The 15,520-nt window shown below is 46.7% G+C and overlaps 1 protein-coding gene across 3 annotated transcripts in view; it reads left to right on the top strand.

Moving 5' to 3' along the window:
* The first annotated feature begins 3,244 nt into the window (after positions 1–3,244).
* Positions 3,245–15,520, top strand: part of RTN1 (reticulon 1) — a 208,357-nt gene continuing 196,081 nt past the window's right edge. The window contains exon 1 of one of the 3 annotated variants that reach the window (XM_030558492.1): positions 3,245–3,694. In XM_030558492.1, coding sequence (XP_030414352.1) covers positions 3,508–3,694 — 187 coding nt within the window. In that variant the 5' untranslated portion in view covers positions 3,245–3,507. The remainder of the gene's footprint in view (positions 3,695–15,520) is intronic. The other 2 variants (XM_030558493.1, XM_030558497.1) reach the window with 2 other exon arrangements.

The following is a 15,520-nucleotide window of genomic DNA, read 5'->3' as shown; positions in this document are numbered from 1 at the left end:
CCCTCATTGCCAGACTGGCATCTCCTCCTGGTTGTGATGGAGATTAGCTCAAGGCTGATATCTACGTTTGCAGTCTGCACACCGACACAGTCTTTGCTCCCAACTACAGCTCCTCTCTCAGCTCCCAGAATCGCAGCATCCTCTTCGTGCCTCAGCCCTCCAGCTTGTCATCATCTGTGTTCCCTCGTTCCAGGGATAGGTATCTCTGGCCAACAGTACAGTGGCAAGCGGTGAGGACCCTGGCAGTGTTCCCTCTAATTTTTACCACACATCTGCAGAATGAATTTTGTTATGTGCACCACTATGGAGGTGATGTGTGACACACTACCTCCATAGTGGTTCACATAACAAAATTCAGGTGGCAGGGGTGGGGCCAATGGGTTCAGAGTGTGGGAGGGGGCTCAGGGCTGGGGCAGAGGGTTGGGGCATGGGAGAGTGAGGGCTCCAGCTGGGGGTGCTGTGTCTGGGGTGGGGTCAGGGATGCAGGGCTTGGAGTGCAGGCTGCCCCAGGGACAGAGGACTCCCCCAGCTCTGTCTCCCTGCCGCAGCACCTGCGGGGGGGAGAAAGACACCTCTCCTTGCTACTGCACCTTCAGGACTGGGGGATAGGCACCTCTCCCCTGGCTGCGGCAGATCCAGGCTGAGGCGCCTCTCACCACTGGCCGTGGCAGGTCCGGGCTGGGGGAGAGGCAGGAGGTCTGGGGATAGGGGAGAGGCATCTCTCCCTGCCGCAGTCCTGAGCGGCGCTTAATAAGTTGCTGCGCAGCCACATGGCTTAGAGGGAACTTAGGATCCAGGCCCATCCACTACTCCAGGCCCCAACCCACAGACACTGTAAATAGCAGCCACCTGCTGCTCCTCTGTAACCTCTTTCAATGCCACTCTGTTTCCCTGGACCACTTCGTTCCCCATGGCCACAGCACCTCCTTCGCCTTTCTCTCAATGCCTCAGCTGCTCAGTCCCCAGGAGCCAGCTACTGCTCTGTCCAAGGTCCTTATAGTTCTCTCAGCCCAGGTCTACACTAGGGGGGGGGGGGGTCCGACCTAAGATACACAACTTCAGCTATGCAAATAGCATAGCTGAAGTCGGCGTCTCTTAGGACGACTTACCTGGCCGATCCGGCAGGTAGTGAAGACCTGCCCTCGCTCTCCCAGGGACACAGTCCTTACTCCTAGCAGCAACTGACACTTCTCTGCTCAGCAGCTCTTTTAATATGGGCCTGCTGGGCCCTGACTGGCTGTTCCTCGCAGCCCCTTTCCTATTGGCTGCTTTCTGCACAGCCTCCCTAGGGCTCTATTAATCCCTTCTCTGCCAGTGTGAGGTGGATGCCTCATCACATGGAATCTCTTCTCTGTTGTTTGATCTAATTCTTAGCAGGCTAGAAGGGCCAGTAAGAGGCTTTCTTTTACAGGGGTTCTTTTACATGTTGCCTCTAGGAGCACACCCGGCCCATGTCAATATGCAACTCTGGCAGTTGTGATTGATAAGGTCTTCAGATGATGACCATGCTTCCGCTATTGTTTGTTTTACTAATTCGGAGTGTTTCTGTCCCGCGACCATGAGCCATTTGTTACAAAAATTTAAATAAAAATGACACAGGCCCCATGCAAGAACAAATGTGATCAGTCCAATGGAAAACAGAGTAGATGAGCTCTTCTTCCTCTTGCTCTGAAGCTTGCTAAGCTTATGGACTGGCCATCCTGGCTGCGAGCTGAAGCTCTCTGGGCGTCTCTGGATTCACACAGCCACCACTCCAGCCTGCAAGGGAAGGCTGAGCTTGTATAATTTGTGCTTCTTTCCCCTATTTCTGCCTTTCTACACACAACTTCCTGGTGTGTTCTAGTGACAGCTATGGTTGAGGGGAGCCCATGGAGGCATGATCTCTGGTGACCAGCAGAAGCCACTTAGACTGGGTGGCAGAGCTGTCTGGGCCTCCTGCAGAACTGCCTGTCCCCCCCAAGAATTAGGCAGAGCTTGAGGGAAATTTGAAGGAGGGTTCTGGAAGGAGCGGGGAAAATACCAGAACTGATGGAGTTAGTCAGACATGCTGAACTTCCACTTCTGCGGGAGAATGGGGCTTAGGTTTTGAAAATATATACCTGCTTTAAACCCTGCCTCTGCTGACATCTCCCTCCAGTAGCCCAGTGCCTAGGAATGACCTTGAATACAATGAAACTGGCATTAAGGCCCACTGCTTGTAGGTAAACCACCTCCAACAGGAAAGTGTAGGTCTGAGAGTCACATGAATGGGGTAATTACTCCTGGCTTTGCCACCAATTTACCATGTGACAAATCACATGTCTCCCAGGGTTCAATCCTGTGAGGCGATGATTACCTCCTGCAAGATGCTCCCACTAGCTTCACTTAAGGGTGCTTAGCTTAGTACCTTGCAGGAAGAACTAGTCCTGATGTAGGATCAGACCCTTAGTAGCCACCTGCCCCAGTTTCCCCATCCAACTGAAAGTGGGGTGGTAATAATTCCCTAGTTCACCAGGTCTTGTGCAGTTTCATGTTGGAGCTCCTTGGATAGCGCTCTATAATTCCCAGCCATTATGGTATTAAAAACCCTTAGACGATCACCAACGACAAGGAAAACTTGTTAGTTCACAGCTAATGACTGGGAAGCCCAATGTTGTATGCAGTGTTGCTGTAGCCATCGTGGCCCCAAACCTAAAGAGGAGCTCTGGGGTGGCTTGAAAGCTTGTCCCTCTCACCAACAGAAGTTGGGCCAATAAAAGATACTACCTTGCCCACCTTGTGACTCTGGGAAGCCCAGTGCCAGTTCCCGCAGTTGGTGAATTAGTAAGCAAGCGTGCCACTCATGAGTTTATTGTGACAGCTGTCGTTTAGTCGTAATGAGCTGCGAATCTCATCCTCCCCAGCCTAGCTGCAAACAGACAGACGTGTGTTTTGTAAACACATGGAAATATTCGGGGAGCAGCGCACATCTTTTGTTGGGTGGGGTGGGGTGGGGAGGAATCCCTGGCTTGTTCTGTGCAAATGACCAAGGGCCAGATCCTGAGCGCCTGTGCTCCAGTTTCAGAGTAGCCGCTGCATTAGTCTGTATCTGCAAAAAGAACAGGAGTCCTTGTGAACTGCCTGCAGTTCTCTGGGAATGGCACTGGCCCCAAGCATGCAGAGCCAGGTTCTGCCATGTTGCACTCTCTTGTGCTGAGCAACTAGACCAACGCAGGGGGGGAGGCGGGTGGGGAGAATGGGCAGGGGACGTTGCTCCCTCTGTGCAAAGCGCTCGCTGCCTGCCTGCCTGAAGCAGTTAAATGGGGCAGAGGGAGAGCCCGGCTGGCAGCTCGCTGCCCTGTGATATGCCAGCCACAGGGTGACGCAAGGGCTGGAAGGCTCCAACTAAACAAGCCATTTTCACCTGCGTAATCAGCGCTAGTGGAGCTTCAGCAGCAGCAGCAGCAGCTTTGAGCTACCCGCAGGCGCCCGGACTCCAGCGGCCACCGCCTCCTCCCGCTGCCTGAGAGCCAGAGCCGGGAAGCCAGCATGTCTGCGCCGCCGGATCGCCAGGGGCTGCCGCTGTCGGGCTCCGGGGCGCGCTGGGCCGGGGCCGGGGCGGAGGAGCGCGGGGCTGGGGCGCAGCGGAGGGATGGAGACGGGGCGCAGCAGCCGCAGCTGCCGGCCGCCTCCGCCAGGGAACACCCGCCCGTTACCATGGCGACTGCATCCACAGGTAAAAGGCGAGGTACCCAGAGGCGCTCAACAGCGGGTGGCGGGCAAGCATCCTTCCCTCCCCGGCTCGCTCCCCTGCCGGGCTGCTTGGCGATCGCCAGGAGGGACATGCTAAGGAACCAGAGAGCCTGGACTTTCAAAACAACCAGGCCAGGGGCGGGGGGCGGCTACAGCAGCTCTCCCGAGTGCCCGCAAGCGCTTTGCGGGTCCTTGGGCGCCGCACGCCCTGCTCTGGAGCTTGGGGGGGGGGGGTATTTCTCTCCGGACTGCCTGGGGCTAGCCCCCGAGCTCCCTTACACCTGTGTCAATCCGGACTGATTCGCTGAGTTCAAGGAGTTAATCCGCATTTGTTTCGGAGATCCCAATCTGGGCCTTGTTTAATTTCAACATGTGGAATTGATTAATTGAACTTTAGTATTTGGGGGGAGGGGAGTGTGTTTATTTTCTGTTGGCTCTTGGGACACAGCTTAATCTAAATATTTCTTGTTGCTGTGTTTATTTCCCATTTGCTTTTTGGGGTGCTGTTCATGTCCTTTGCATTGGGGGTGTATTTGGTTTCCCTAGGCTTGGGAGCACCTTTCCTTTGGTAGGAGTGGTAGCAGCAGGCACTGGCACACATCTGTTAGTGAAATCCAGAGACTTCAGCTTCTGGGAGTTCATGGGGGAGTTATTTGAGGAAAGTGCTTCTATATTTTCTCTGTGGTTTCCCCTCTTCCTTTCTCCGTTGTCAGCTGGGTGTGTGTGTGTGGAATCTAACTAACCATTAACATGTGGGAGGTTGGCTGCTCTGATTTAAATTATTGTCCACTGGGAAACAGATGCCCCCATTATGCAGCTGTACAGTATTAAACTTGGGTTGACCAAGTTGGAGGTGAGAGGCTTGGGATCAACATGAGTCCCCTTCATGCAATAACCACAAATGTATCAGGAGCAACGTTTTGGGTTGGGTCCCTGTCTGATCTCTTACCATCATTCAGCACAAAAGACTTGCTGTCCAGGAGGAACACACGTTACATGACCATTTGTTGCCGGCTCTATTGTGGAGGCGCATGATTCCACTTACACACAGCCCTGGCTTTCTCGGTGGGTGTGTGCTCAACATGGATGTTTTGCTGCAGCCTTTCTGGCTGCTTGGTTCTTCTGGGTTCAGTGGTGACATGGGGTCTAATGCCTATCAGCTGATGGAGGCAATGTCATACTGTTTTAGAGCTTTGAGCAGGCAGGAAAATCTGCCTAATGTGCTTCTCATTAGCTAATCTCAGTGGTAGGTTGTGAAACGTGACTTTATATTGATGAGGGAGGTATATGGGTTGTAATGTAAATGTAAGGAAGGGTGTGTGTGTGTATAAAAGTAAAGGGTGGGGGTCCCTCGATAGAGATTTCCCTTAAAAGTACAATTATACAAATGGCTGTGGGTACTTAATCTTTCTTTCTTCATTTGTGGAGAGAAACATGGCAATCCTGAAGCTCAGACTATAAAGAACAAAGATGGGTGGCTTCTTGCACAGCACAAATCAAATCCCCACTCAACTGAAAAAACTGTAATATTGCCTACATTTAATGAAAGCTTCTTCAGTGTTGAATTTATCTGTCAGGCACCACTGATGCTCTCAAGAGTGCACTGCATTTGAAAGAGAATAGTTAGCTGGTAGAGAAAATCATGAAGATGTTGCATTTGGAATAGTCTCCACAGAGGTGTTATATATATATATATATATATATATATATATATATTTGTGCCAAACTCGGGGGGTGGTGGGAGGAAAGAGAGAACTCAGCAGTACAAATACTAACTGATGCTTATCGGTTGCAGATTGATGAGACCCCAGATTAGCTAATAAATGTGCTAATGTTGTTACATTTTAAAATATTTTAGAATGAGTATACTCTTTTGTGTGTATTGTATAATTTTAAAAAATGTGTGTGTGGTGGTGGGGGCAGCTAGCCAATAGCACTGTATTCTACAGCACTCCATCCAATGAATCCACTGCATTCACACACAGCCTTCTCTTCATTTTGTTGCTATAATATCAGTGGTTTCTATGTTCCAAAGGGCATACATAGATAATGGTAATTGTTGTCTCCTTTCACAGGGGAAAGCGCATTGTTTACATACTCTTTCTGTGTGATTATTTTTAAGTTAGCAAATAAGGAGCATTCGCATGTTGCTGAGTATGTAGAACTTTCTTGTGTTTCTTAAAAGCAGTTGAAGTCTGTTGTTTATAGGGTGGCATCCTGCATGCCTTGCTCAGGTGCACAATTCCATTAAAACCTGAGAGCTGTGGGAATAGACCAACAGGGAGATACATAGATGCGGCAAATGTCATCACAGAGAAGTTAGTCAGGTAATAGTCAATAGGTTGTGGAGACAGTTGGGGATAGTTTATGCAATAAACAAGACATGCAAGCAAAACAAAAAATAGAATCACCAATATGTTTCCCAGTCACCCCCTAGCCATTTTGCTTGTATGTTATATATCCCCTTCTTGCACCCTGGATCTGTTGTTTTTCATTTGCTAAGCTACATGCTCCTTCAGGTAAGAACTGTGTCATCTAAAGTGTTTGGAAAGTGCCCTTCACATTGTAGATGCTACTAACATACAGACAACTAAGAATAATAAGAGCATTTACTCATTAGCTGTGCAAAACTTTTTTGTTATGAAACCCAAAACCTTGCAAACTTTCCCTGGCTTTGGATTTTGCTATAAACTTGAAACACAGCCAGGGACGGTTGAAAGGTAGGTGAATATTTTCAAGCCAACCTGGGCTCAGTTTTGAGCCAAACCAGCTGCATGTCAAAACAATGTTAGTAGCTTTGATGTGATTTAGGAGTGAAATACAACTTTTACAGAGGTTTCACTCTGAGCGTTTGTGTTCAACCAAAACCAGGTTGACTGAAACTGAAGAAAAGGTTCCATGAATTCCTGATGGGGAGTGGGAGTGAGATATAGCTGTGCTGCATAGAACTCTCATAATTAGACCTTGAGATTTCTCAAGCAAAATCTGGGCTATAAGAAGCTACGGTTTCCACATCTGTTAATTCACCTGCATGGCTGCTGTATTACAAATCACTAGGGTGACTCTTCATCCCTGGAGGGGCAAGATGAAAGAGGTGAGGTACTTCTGCTTTTGTATGTGGCACAGCCCTTTGTGCTGAGAATGGTCTTCCTCTCCCAAAATGTGAACTTGGTTGAGGGCAAGAAGCACTGTAGGCTGATCTTGCAAGATTAAAACAGCAGTGAGAGATTGCTAGCATTTGTACGTTTCTGAAGAAAGCTCCATGCCACCCAACACACCATCTGCACATGGATTCTGCTATTTATTTTTGTCCATTGACAGTAATTAAAATCTTTGGAAAAAAAACCTTTCCTAAAATATTGCACAGGCTTATATCAGGCGTTTCCTGGGATAAACACAAAATGGCAGAATAGCTAGGGGTAGATTCTGGCCCCTGGTTGGGGTGTGTTAGTGGGGTGAGGAGGGAGTGGGACAAAGGAAGCCCTTTGCCTCCTCACCACACCAGAATCCTGGGAGAACAAGTAAGGTGTAGGCTAGTGCAGCCAACTGATATCTCCAGTGGGGCAGAAGTGGAACTATGGATTCTCTCCAATTCCCACACAGATTGGCAGTTCAGGGCTGGTACTGAAAGGTATACATACTGCATTCCAGACTGGATTAAGGGTATAGGCACTACAGGCCTGTGCCCAGGGCTCCAATTCCCAGGATCACGAGAGGAGGTCATAATCTCAGGTTTCATTATTATTATTTTTATTAAAGAGTACATTTCTAGCCCACATGCTTGTGAAGGAAAGCTTGAAAATGTGACCTGAATTTAACTGATGCAGCAACATCTGCCTGAGTCTGCAGAGAGCCTGAAACAATCACTCCAAGATGGGAGAACTGCTCCATGCACTGCCGTAGGGTTTGAATTCCAAGAGCCATTGCTCTGGGGGCCCTGCCAACATCGCCCAAATAGGATTTGCTGTGTGGCAGAAGAAGAAGAGTTCAGCAGGCCTAACCCACCTACCTACCCAAACAGATATGTCCTTGCTGCTGAGTAAGGGCTGGGGCTCACCCCTGTGGCCATTCTTACCACCTTGTGGAGGTAGAGGGGACCCCTTCTTCTAAGTAAAGAAAGGACCCTACTGCTGCTCTTGAGGGGAAATGCGGGGCTTGATGCGACAGCCCTGCTCCTTTGGGAGGGGCTCCCCTTGCCACTACTACTCCAAGTTGGGAGAAGTGGGGCATGGCACAGGCTGCAGAGGCAGAACCAGAGTGCCCTGTGTTGCCTTAATCCGGCCCTGACTGTACCCTCGCAATAGTGTAGCATTTGCCTCTCCTGCCCGTAGCCCCCTGAGCCCTGGTGGCATTCAGCCTGCCTGCGTCTGCAGGTAGTGTGTGTCCCATAGCTGGTGTATTGCCCCTCACACCCTTCCTAACACAGCTGTGGCTTTAATCCCTGAATCTTAGCTCTTTTTTGTTTTTAAATATGGTGGTCTGACTTGATTCCTTTAGCTCGACGTGTGACAAATGTCCCTAGCAGAAAGTGCTGCACAGCCAAGCCCTTAAGGGCAGTAGATTGTTGATTAGATTGATATGCGTATTTGAAAGCTCAACATTAAAACAGAGGGCGGGAAAATGATGCAAATCTTCAGGCAAGGCTGACAGCTGCATCGTGCCCTCTCCAACATGTACACAGCAGCTCCCAAGAATAGGCACAAAGCCAGTGGGTCTGCAGCTTCTGCTGCAACCGCTCACCATTCCCCTTGGCTCCCCTGCACAAAGCTTGTTCGCTCAGGCTGTGAATGAGCTGACGGCACTGTTCAGCCCAGAATATGCCTGCCTTCGCGTTGATACAGTTTAGCTCGTAAATCATTTTCATTTGCTCTTTTTCCCTGTGTCTGGGGCTATCTGGGTGCCAGAGGCAGCCAAGGTGGCATGATAACTAAAGACGGGAAGAGAATTTTAAATGGTCTTCAGGACAACAAGCTCTTGAAAAAACACTGATGCTGGGCCTGATGCTCGACTCTTGGTCAGGCGAAACTCTCATTTGAGTCAATGAGTTTAGAGAGTTGGACTGGAGCCCATGTAGCCACAATGCACAGGCTTTGTGCACCTACCTGGTCCCTTCAGCATCCGTGAACATCAGAACATTAGCTAACCAACAGGTTGCTGTAAGAACCTGGTCATAGTGCCTGTGATACAGTCATCTGATACAATATCAATGTCTGATATTGAAATGTGTTTTCTTAGCAGATTTTTTTCATCCTCCCACCATTGAGGGTTGCTCACGACGTGACTACTGGGCTCCTGGCATTTATTTATTGAATTGTTGTGGAAAGAAGAGCATTGGTAGGATAGTGACACCTGCCCTAAAACGTGCATCTGATGAAGTGGGTATTCACCCATGAAAGCTCATGCTCCAAAACGTCTGTTAGTCTATAAGGTGCCACAGGACTCTTTGCTGCTTTTACAGATCCAGACTAACACGGCTACCCCTCTGATACCTGCCCTAAAAGCTACTTCCCTGTATCTAAAGCAGCCACTTTAAAATATGTCCACTACAGTCTTGTTCACAACCTAGTTAAAGCCGTCAGAGTGAATTAAGCCGTACTTTGAAAGTGATTTAAGTGGAGTTGTACATCCTTAGGCCAATGCAGTATTTGGCTCCTCTTGTTCTAGGTAACCAGATTTTCCCCTATGGCCCCTTGCACAATCCCTGAAAATTTTAAAAATGCCCTGCAAATTAAGAGGTTGAACCAGATTATTTTATACACGCTCCTTGCAGCCCACACAATTCTATGATCTGATGTAGAATTTGCAAAAAGATATAGAAAAAAAAGTAGATTTAGTTTTGTGTCTATGTCTTCCTAAAGTTCCCTTGCAGCTTGTCTGTGCACTCCAGTCTGTGGCAAGTCAGTACATTGTGCATTTCTTTGGAGTACCAGTCATTCAAACAAAATTCTTCAGAATGTCACTACCCAGCACTGTGCCTCGGTTTCCGCATCTGTAAAAATGGGGACAGTGATACTTGCTCTCCTTTGTAGAATGCTTTGAGGTTTATTAGAGAAAAGTGGTATGTAATAGCTAAGTGTTGTTGCTATTGTTATTGCATAAAATCTATATGGCAATATGATTTTTCAAGCCCATGGAAATCAAATTCCAGTGAAAATTCTGCCATTTCCCTGCCATTTACTGCTGTGGAGGGTATCCTGCTAAAGCTAGCATCAGCCTGTATATATGTCATGGTCTTTTGGTTGTTAAATAAATTGATGACCCTGAGAAAAAAACTGGTCACAGCCAATATGTGTGTATTTCTGCCCTCACCCCCTACCTTAACTCTTAACCAATAAGGATTGCAAATGAATTGAGGAGGACCAGGAAGAAGAAGGAGACAAGATGGTTAGGGAGGGGAGTAGGGAGAGAAGAGATCACTCACCTCTAATGTATTAATCCCATAAATCAGTAAGATCCTTACATTATATATTGGGGCGGGCGGGGGGAAGAGAAGTGGAAGGAGACGTGTGGAAGGAGAGCTACTTTAGATGTCCCAATTCCATCATCCTGTGGACCAGTAAATCTTGTAACATAATTTCATTTTTATGACTGTCTCTCTGGTCAGTGAACTACTTCTGCCCTTTTAATTCTGATTGGAGGGATATGGGAGAGGGGGCATCTAATCACATCTGTGTATAGTCGTGGCTGCCATAAATATTTTCATGTCACGATTTGCCTTTTAAATTGCACATCAGAGTGGAAATAAGGTACAAATTGTTAACAGAGAGGATAATTAACCATTAGGACAAACTTCTAAGAGAAGTGGTGGAGTCATAAGCACTTTGAATTTTTAAATCTGATTTTGATTCAAACAGGAATTAATTCAGGGAAGTTCTATGGCCTTTGTTAGGCGGGAGGTCAGACTAGATGATCGCAGTAGTTCCTTCTGGCATTGGAATCTATGAAATTTAAAAAAAAGACACCCTTAAGATTTGCAGCTGTTTGGGTGTTTTGCCCCAGAAGATCACAGTGTACAGGTGGATTCAAGTCTGGGAGAGGAAGGAAGAGTGACATATGCTCCCATTCTACTTAGTAAGGTCTGTATCCAGTTACTTACTGTGCCTATTACCCAGGGGAAAGTTTGGGTAGATCCCGCTGACTCACAGGAGGCTCACAGCACCTGGTGAGATTAGACCCTTTGCATCTATCAGCGTTGCTGGGGTAGTTACATGCAAGGGGAGATTAGACATCTTTTCTATGAGTTGTTTATGGATACATCTATTTTATATTTACTTACTTATGAGTTGAGATTGTAATTCTTCTTCCTCCAAAGTGGTGCAAAAAAATTCAGGTTTTGCATTTTAATGGGGCATATATGTTCTAGCTTTTATTGTTCTGTCTCTTTTACTGCCGGATCAGAGCAATTTACAAATGCTTGGGGTTTTTAGCACAAAAAAATATGACATAGCAAAAATTTTTTTCCTAAGAATGGAATATTATTTGTAATGAATACTGTAAATCAAATGAAGTAAAAATACATAGTAGTGTATGTTTAGCATGATTCCAGCACTAAGAAAGACTTTTCAATGCATAGTATTTTCATGTCTAAATACAGTTTTTATTCAGGATCAGTTATCTGGTCTATATCTTCTAACCAGCTATAGGAATACTATGTCTGTAGGCAAGTAAATTCGCAGAGACTTACCTACAGATTTTAGGTTCTAAATATGAGAGCAGTTAAGCACATGCTTAAATCCATTTCTGTTGAACAAAATATTTAAGTGTGTTTTCCTAACTTCAGTGGGGCTTAAGCACATTCTTATATGCTTTGCAGAATAGGGATGGGCTTATTTAAGCATGTGCTTAAAGTTAAGAATTTACTTTGCTGAATCAGGGAGTAGGTAATGTTAAAGACACAGAATGGATTAGTGGTAGAGCTGGGACTGGAACCCAGGAGACCTGACTGTCTCTGTTTATCAGTGTATAAATGGATTCACTAATACCTACCTTTATCACTAGAGCGTTGAGAGAATTAACACTTATAAAGCACATGGAGATCCTTGAATGAAAGGTCTTATAGAAGTGCACTGTTGTTGTTGTTTAATTTAATCTATTGTGTGCCTCCAGGTCATGTTAAAAAGAAAAAGGCAGCAAAGAGTGGAAAAAGTTTTCAAAGCATAACCTATACCAGCCTGTCTCTTTCAGATACCAGTAACAATATATATGTTCTTTATAATTTAATACAGCTTAGAACTGGGTTTTTTATATTTGATTGAATAGCTGCCATCACGGAGTTCTTAGAATATTTCCGTTATTGTGATTATTAGATGCCTGCCCTTGCTACAGCATTAAATTATCATGACATCTTACATGATAATGTAGATATTTGCACTGAGATTAGTTTGACACAATTGCCATTAACAGCCTCTGGTTTGTGAGCATCTCTTTGTGCTGCAGTGACACTGCCCTCAAAAAACATGCCACATGGAAGTGTATGCCACAAAATGTACATGGGGGGAGAAGAAGGAGAGTGGAATTAATCACAGGGTATGGCTTTCAGTACCATGAAAATCCTGCAAATCCCATATAATGATGTAAGTTCTGGCTTGAATTGGGTTTAATATGGTGGGGTCCCCTGCACTGGATCACACCCAATTTTCTTTCCTTAAGTAGTGCTGAATTTATTAACTGCAGTTGAATTATTATTAGTAGTAGTAATATTAAAGACATCTTCACCCTGATCAGGAATGAGCGAATGTATGGGGCAGGTTTTTACAACATAGTAGGAAAAAGGTCCATAGGGCCATGTGGTACATTTTGTGATTTCCTGGTCGCAGAATCCTCTTCCCCTGTAAACATTAACTGACTTTCCATTGTAGTCTCCTTAGGAGAGTTCAGGGCTGCCCAGAGGATTCAAGGGGCCTGGGGTCTTCGGCGGCGGGGAGCCCTCGCTTTGGTGGTAATTCGGCAGCAGGGGGTCCTTCCACTCCGGGACCTGCTGCTGAAGTGCCCCGAAGACCCGCGGCGGAGGGCCCCCGCCTCCAAATTGCCGCCAAAGACCCAGCACTTCGGCAGTGGGTCCCAGGGCAGAAGGACCCCCCGCCACGGGTCTTCGGGGCACTCTGACAGCAGGTCCCAGAGCGGAAGGACCCCCTGCCACCGAATTGCCACCGAAGACCCGGAGTGAAGAAGCTTTGGGGGCCTGGGCCCCGCGAGAGTTTTCCGGGGCCCCCAGAGCTAGTAAAGGACCCTGCTCCAGGGGCCCCGAAAAACTCTCGTGGGGGCCTGGGGCAAATTGCCCCACTTGCCCTCCCCTCTGGGCGGCCCTGGGAGAGAGGGGGCAGATCTGTTAGATTTTGGTTTAAAACCTCCACCCCTGAAGCCCTAGGCACAATAACCCCAGAGTTACAAAGCAGCCCTTCACTTTGCTCCCCCTCTATCACATATCATTCAATCACCAGTCAAGTGACCAATACAGCTTAAAAACACCAGACAGAAATCCCACCCTCAGCCCTCCACCATTAAACAGACGGGCTTCGCAGCACCATTGTAAGGTGAATGAATTCAGGCTGTCAAAGTCAAGGGAGCCCTGCTGATTTACTCAGGTGAGGATATGGCCCCTGCCTGATGTGAACCTTCAGTCAGGGCTTAGAAAATATGCAGAGTCCTTTTTCAAGGAATAGAATGAGAGAAGGGCTATGTTCAGGGTTTGATCTGGCACCATTAAAGTCCTAGCAATGTAGGGCTAGAAGGGACCTTGAGAGGACACAGGACTCGCTATACCTAGACCGTCCCTGAGAGGTTTTGCCATTGATGTCAATGGGAGCAGGATTAGGCCCTTAGGAAGGAAGCAAGACTGCCTAAGAAGGAAGAGTTGGTTTGTTTTTAATACAATCCCTCTTCTGTGCTATCGTTTGTTCTGTCCGTGGCAATGCAGTGAAGGAGGAGCTAGATATACTGAATCCACAGTATGTGAACAAAGTTGTTTGTGTCAGCGTGTGATGGGATTGTACGAAGTGCTGCTTCTCAGGGCTGGCAGGCACTTGTTGCTCATCTGATTGCCACCCACAGCCAGCGCTATGACTAAGCAACCCAAAGATAGCATCTTGTACACCTGGGATGTGAAAAGCACCTGACCCAAGTACAGATCCCAGCACACTCACGTCAGCGAGAGCATCTTTCTCACTGAGTCTGATTTTTAAACTAGCACTCAGTAGCAACAGAAAAAGGCCAGATTCTGGAACAAGACTTAATGTATTCTGCCAAAGCAGCACCAGTGCTCAGCCTTATTCGGGTCAGCAGCAGTCCCCTCCCAATCTACAGATTATTCCAGTCAGCGCACAGGGAGCATTGCTGGGTCATGAGGTATCAACACACAGGCAGGCAGATAGATTGTTGTGACCAGCCCCAGAATGCCTGGCCTCTAGTCCTGTTTTGGAGTGGTCTCCCCAGATGTTTTTTGGGGGAATGGGGAGAACATGAGCATTACCAAGTGCAGCCCATTTCCACTTTGCAGAATACTGTGTCTCTGGCTAATGTCTGTGCAGCTGGCATGAGGGGCCTCTCTTCTGGTGCCAGCAGTTTGTAGGCACAAATAACCACAAGTGTAGTTTAGACCATTTAGACACTTAGGCCCTAATCCAGCAAAGTGCTTAAGCATATAGAATCATAGAAATGTAGAGCTGGAAGGGACCTTGAGAGGTCATCAAGTCCAGCCCCCCTACAGACATTTGTCCAACCTATTCTTAAAAACCTCCAGTGACAGGGTTTCCACATCTCCCTTGGAAGCCTATCTTAGAGCTTAATGACCCTGATAGAGTTTAACTACTCTTAGGCCCACATATGCTTCACTTTAAGCTTGTGTAGTCCCATTGACTTAAGAACTTTGGCGAGTTGGAGCCTTAAATCCTGGCTATACAGCTGCATCTCAGTGACTGAAGTTATGCCACCAATATTTACACCTGCTAACTGCAGGCACAGAAAGGAAGGGATTTTTTTTTAAATAACTGGTAAAAACGTCGTTCCTGATCTTATGAGGCATGAAGCATCTTCTGATCAGTGTTTAGCAAATCTCAGGAGAGGCTATGTACCTCACAGGATCATTTCATTAATTGTTATCACAGAAATGATCTTATGGACCTTTGGTAAACATCATAGACCAAGGGAATGATGTAAACTGGAGTATTTCTCTGCTCTAAATTTTAATTGATACAGCTGTCATACTTCTGTACCAAATATGGGCTGGTCACAGAGCTTGCTTATACACACCACATGTGTTGATCATAAGACCACTTAATGCTCTGCTAGGTATGTCTGAGGTTCTTTTAAAAAGGTATTTTACCCAGTACCACCTACTAGCTGAAAAGTATAACACAGTTTAGAATTCCATTACAGCACATTCCATTACAATATTTACACTATCATGCTATCGTTGAAGTTCAGTATGCATCAGTCTGTTAACTGTCTCCAAATCATATTGATTTTCTGATTACATGACCTGACCATATAACAGCTTGGTCATCAGGCTGTCCATTAGTTGCAATGACTGGCTGTGGTTGGTTTGAAATCCTTGAGTCTTCTTGTTCTGCATCTGCCATCTGTAGAGTTTGCTTTCTTGATCGTTCTTTATGAGGAACAAATGGTAGATGTCAACAGTTTCTGTTGAACTCTCCACTGTCGGTCTTGATCACATATGATCTGGGTGATGAATTATTTTTCTTTATGAGCGGTGGAGTTGTCCATCCTTTTTCTCCATCCAATTTGACATGAACACGGTCACCAGGTTCTAGATCTGACAGCTCTCTGAGTGACATCTGTTGTGAAAGTTTTC

Source organism: Gopherus evgoodei, chromosome 4 (genome assembly GCF_007399415.2).
Source record: "Gopherus evgoodei ecotype Sinaloan lineage chromosome 4, rGopEvg1_v1.p, whole genome shotgun sequence".
Lineage (NCBI taxonomy): Eukaryota > Metazoa > Chordata > Testudines > Testudinidae > Gopherus > Gopherus evgoodei.
This window is presented reverse-complemented; position numbering and strand designations above follow the sequence as displayed.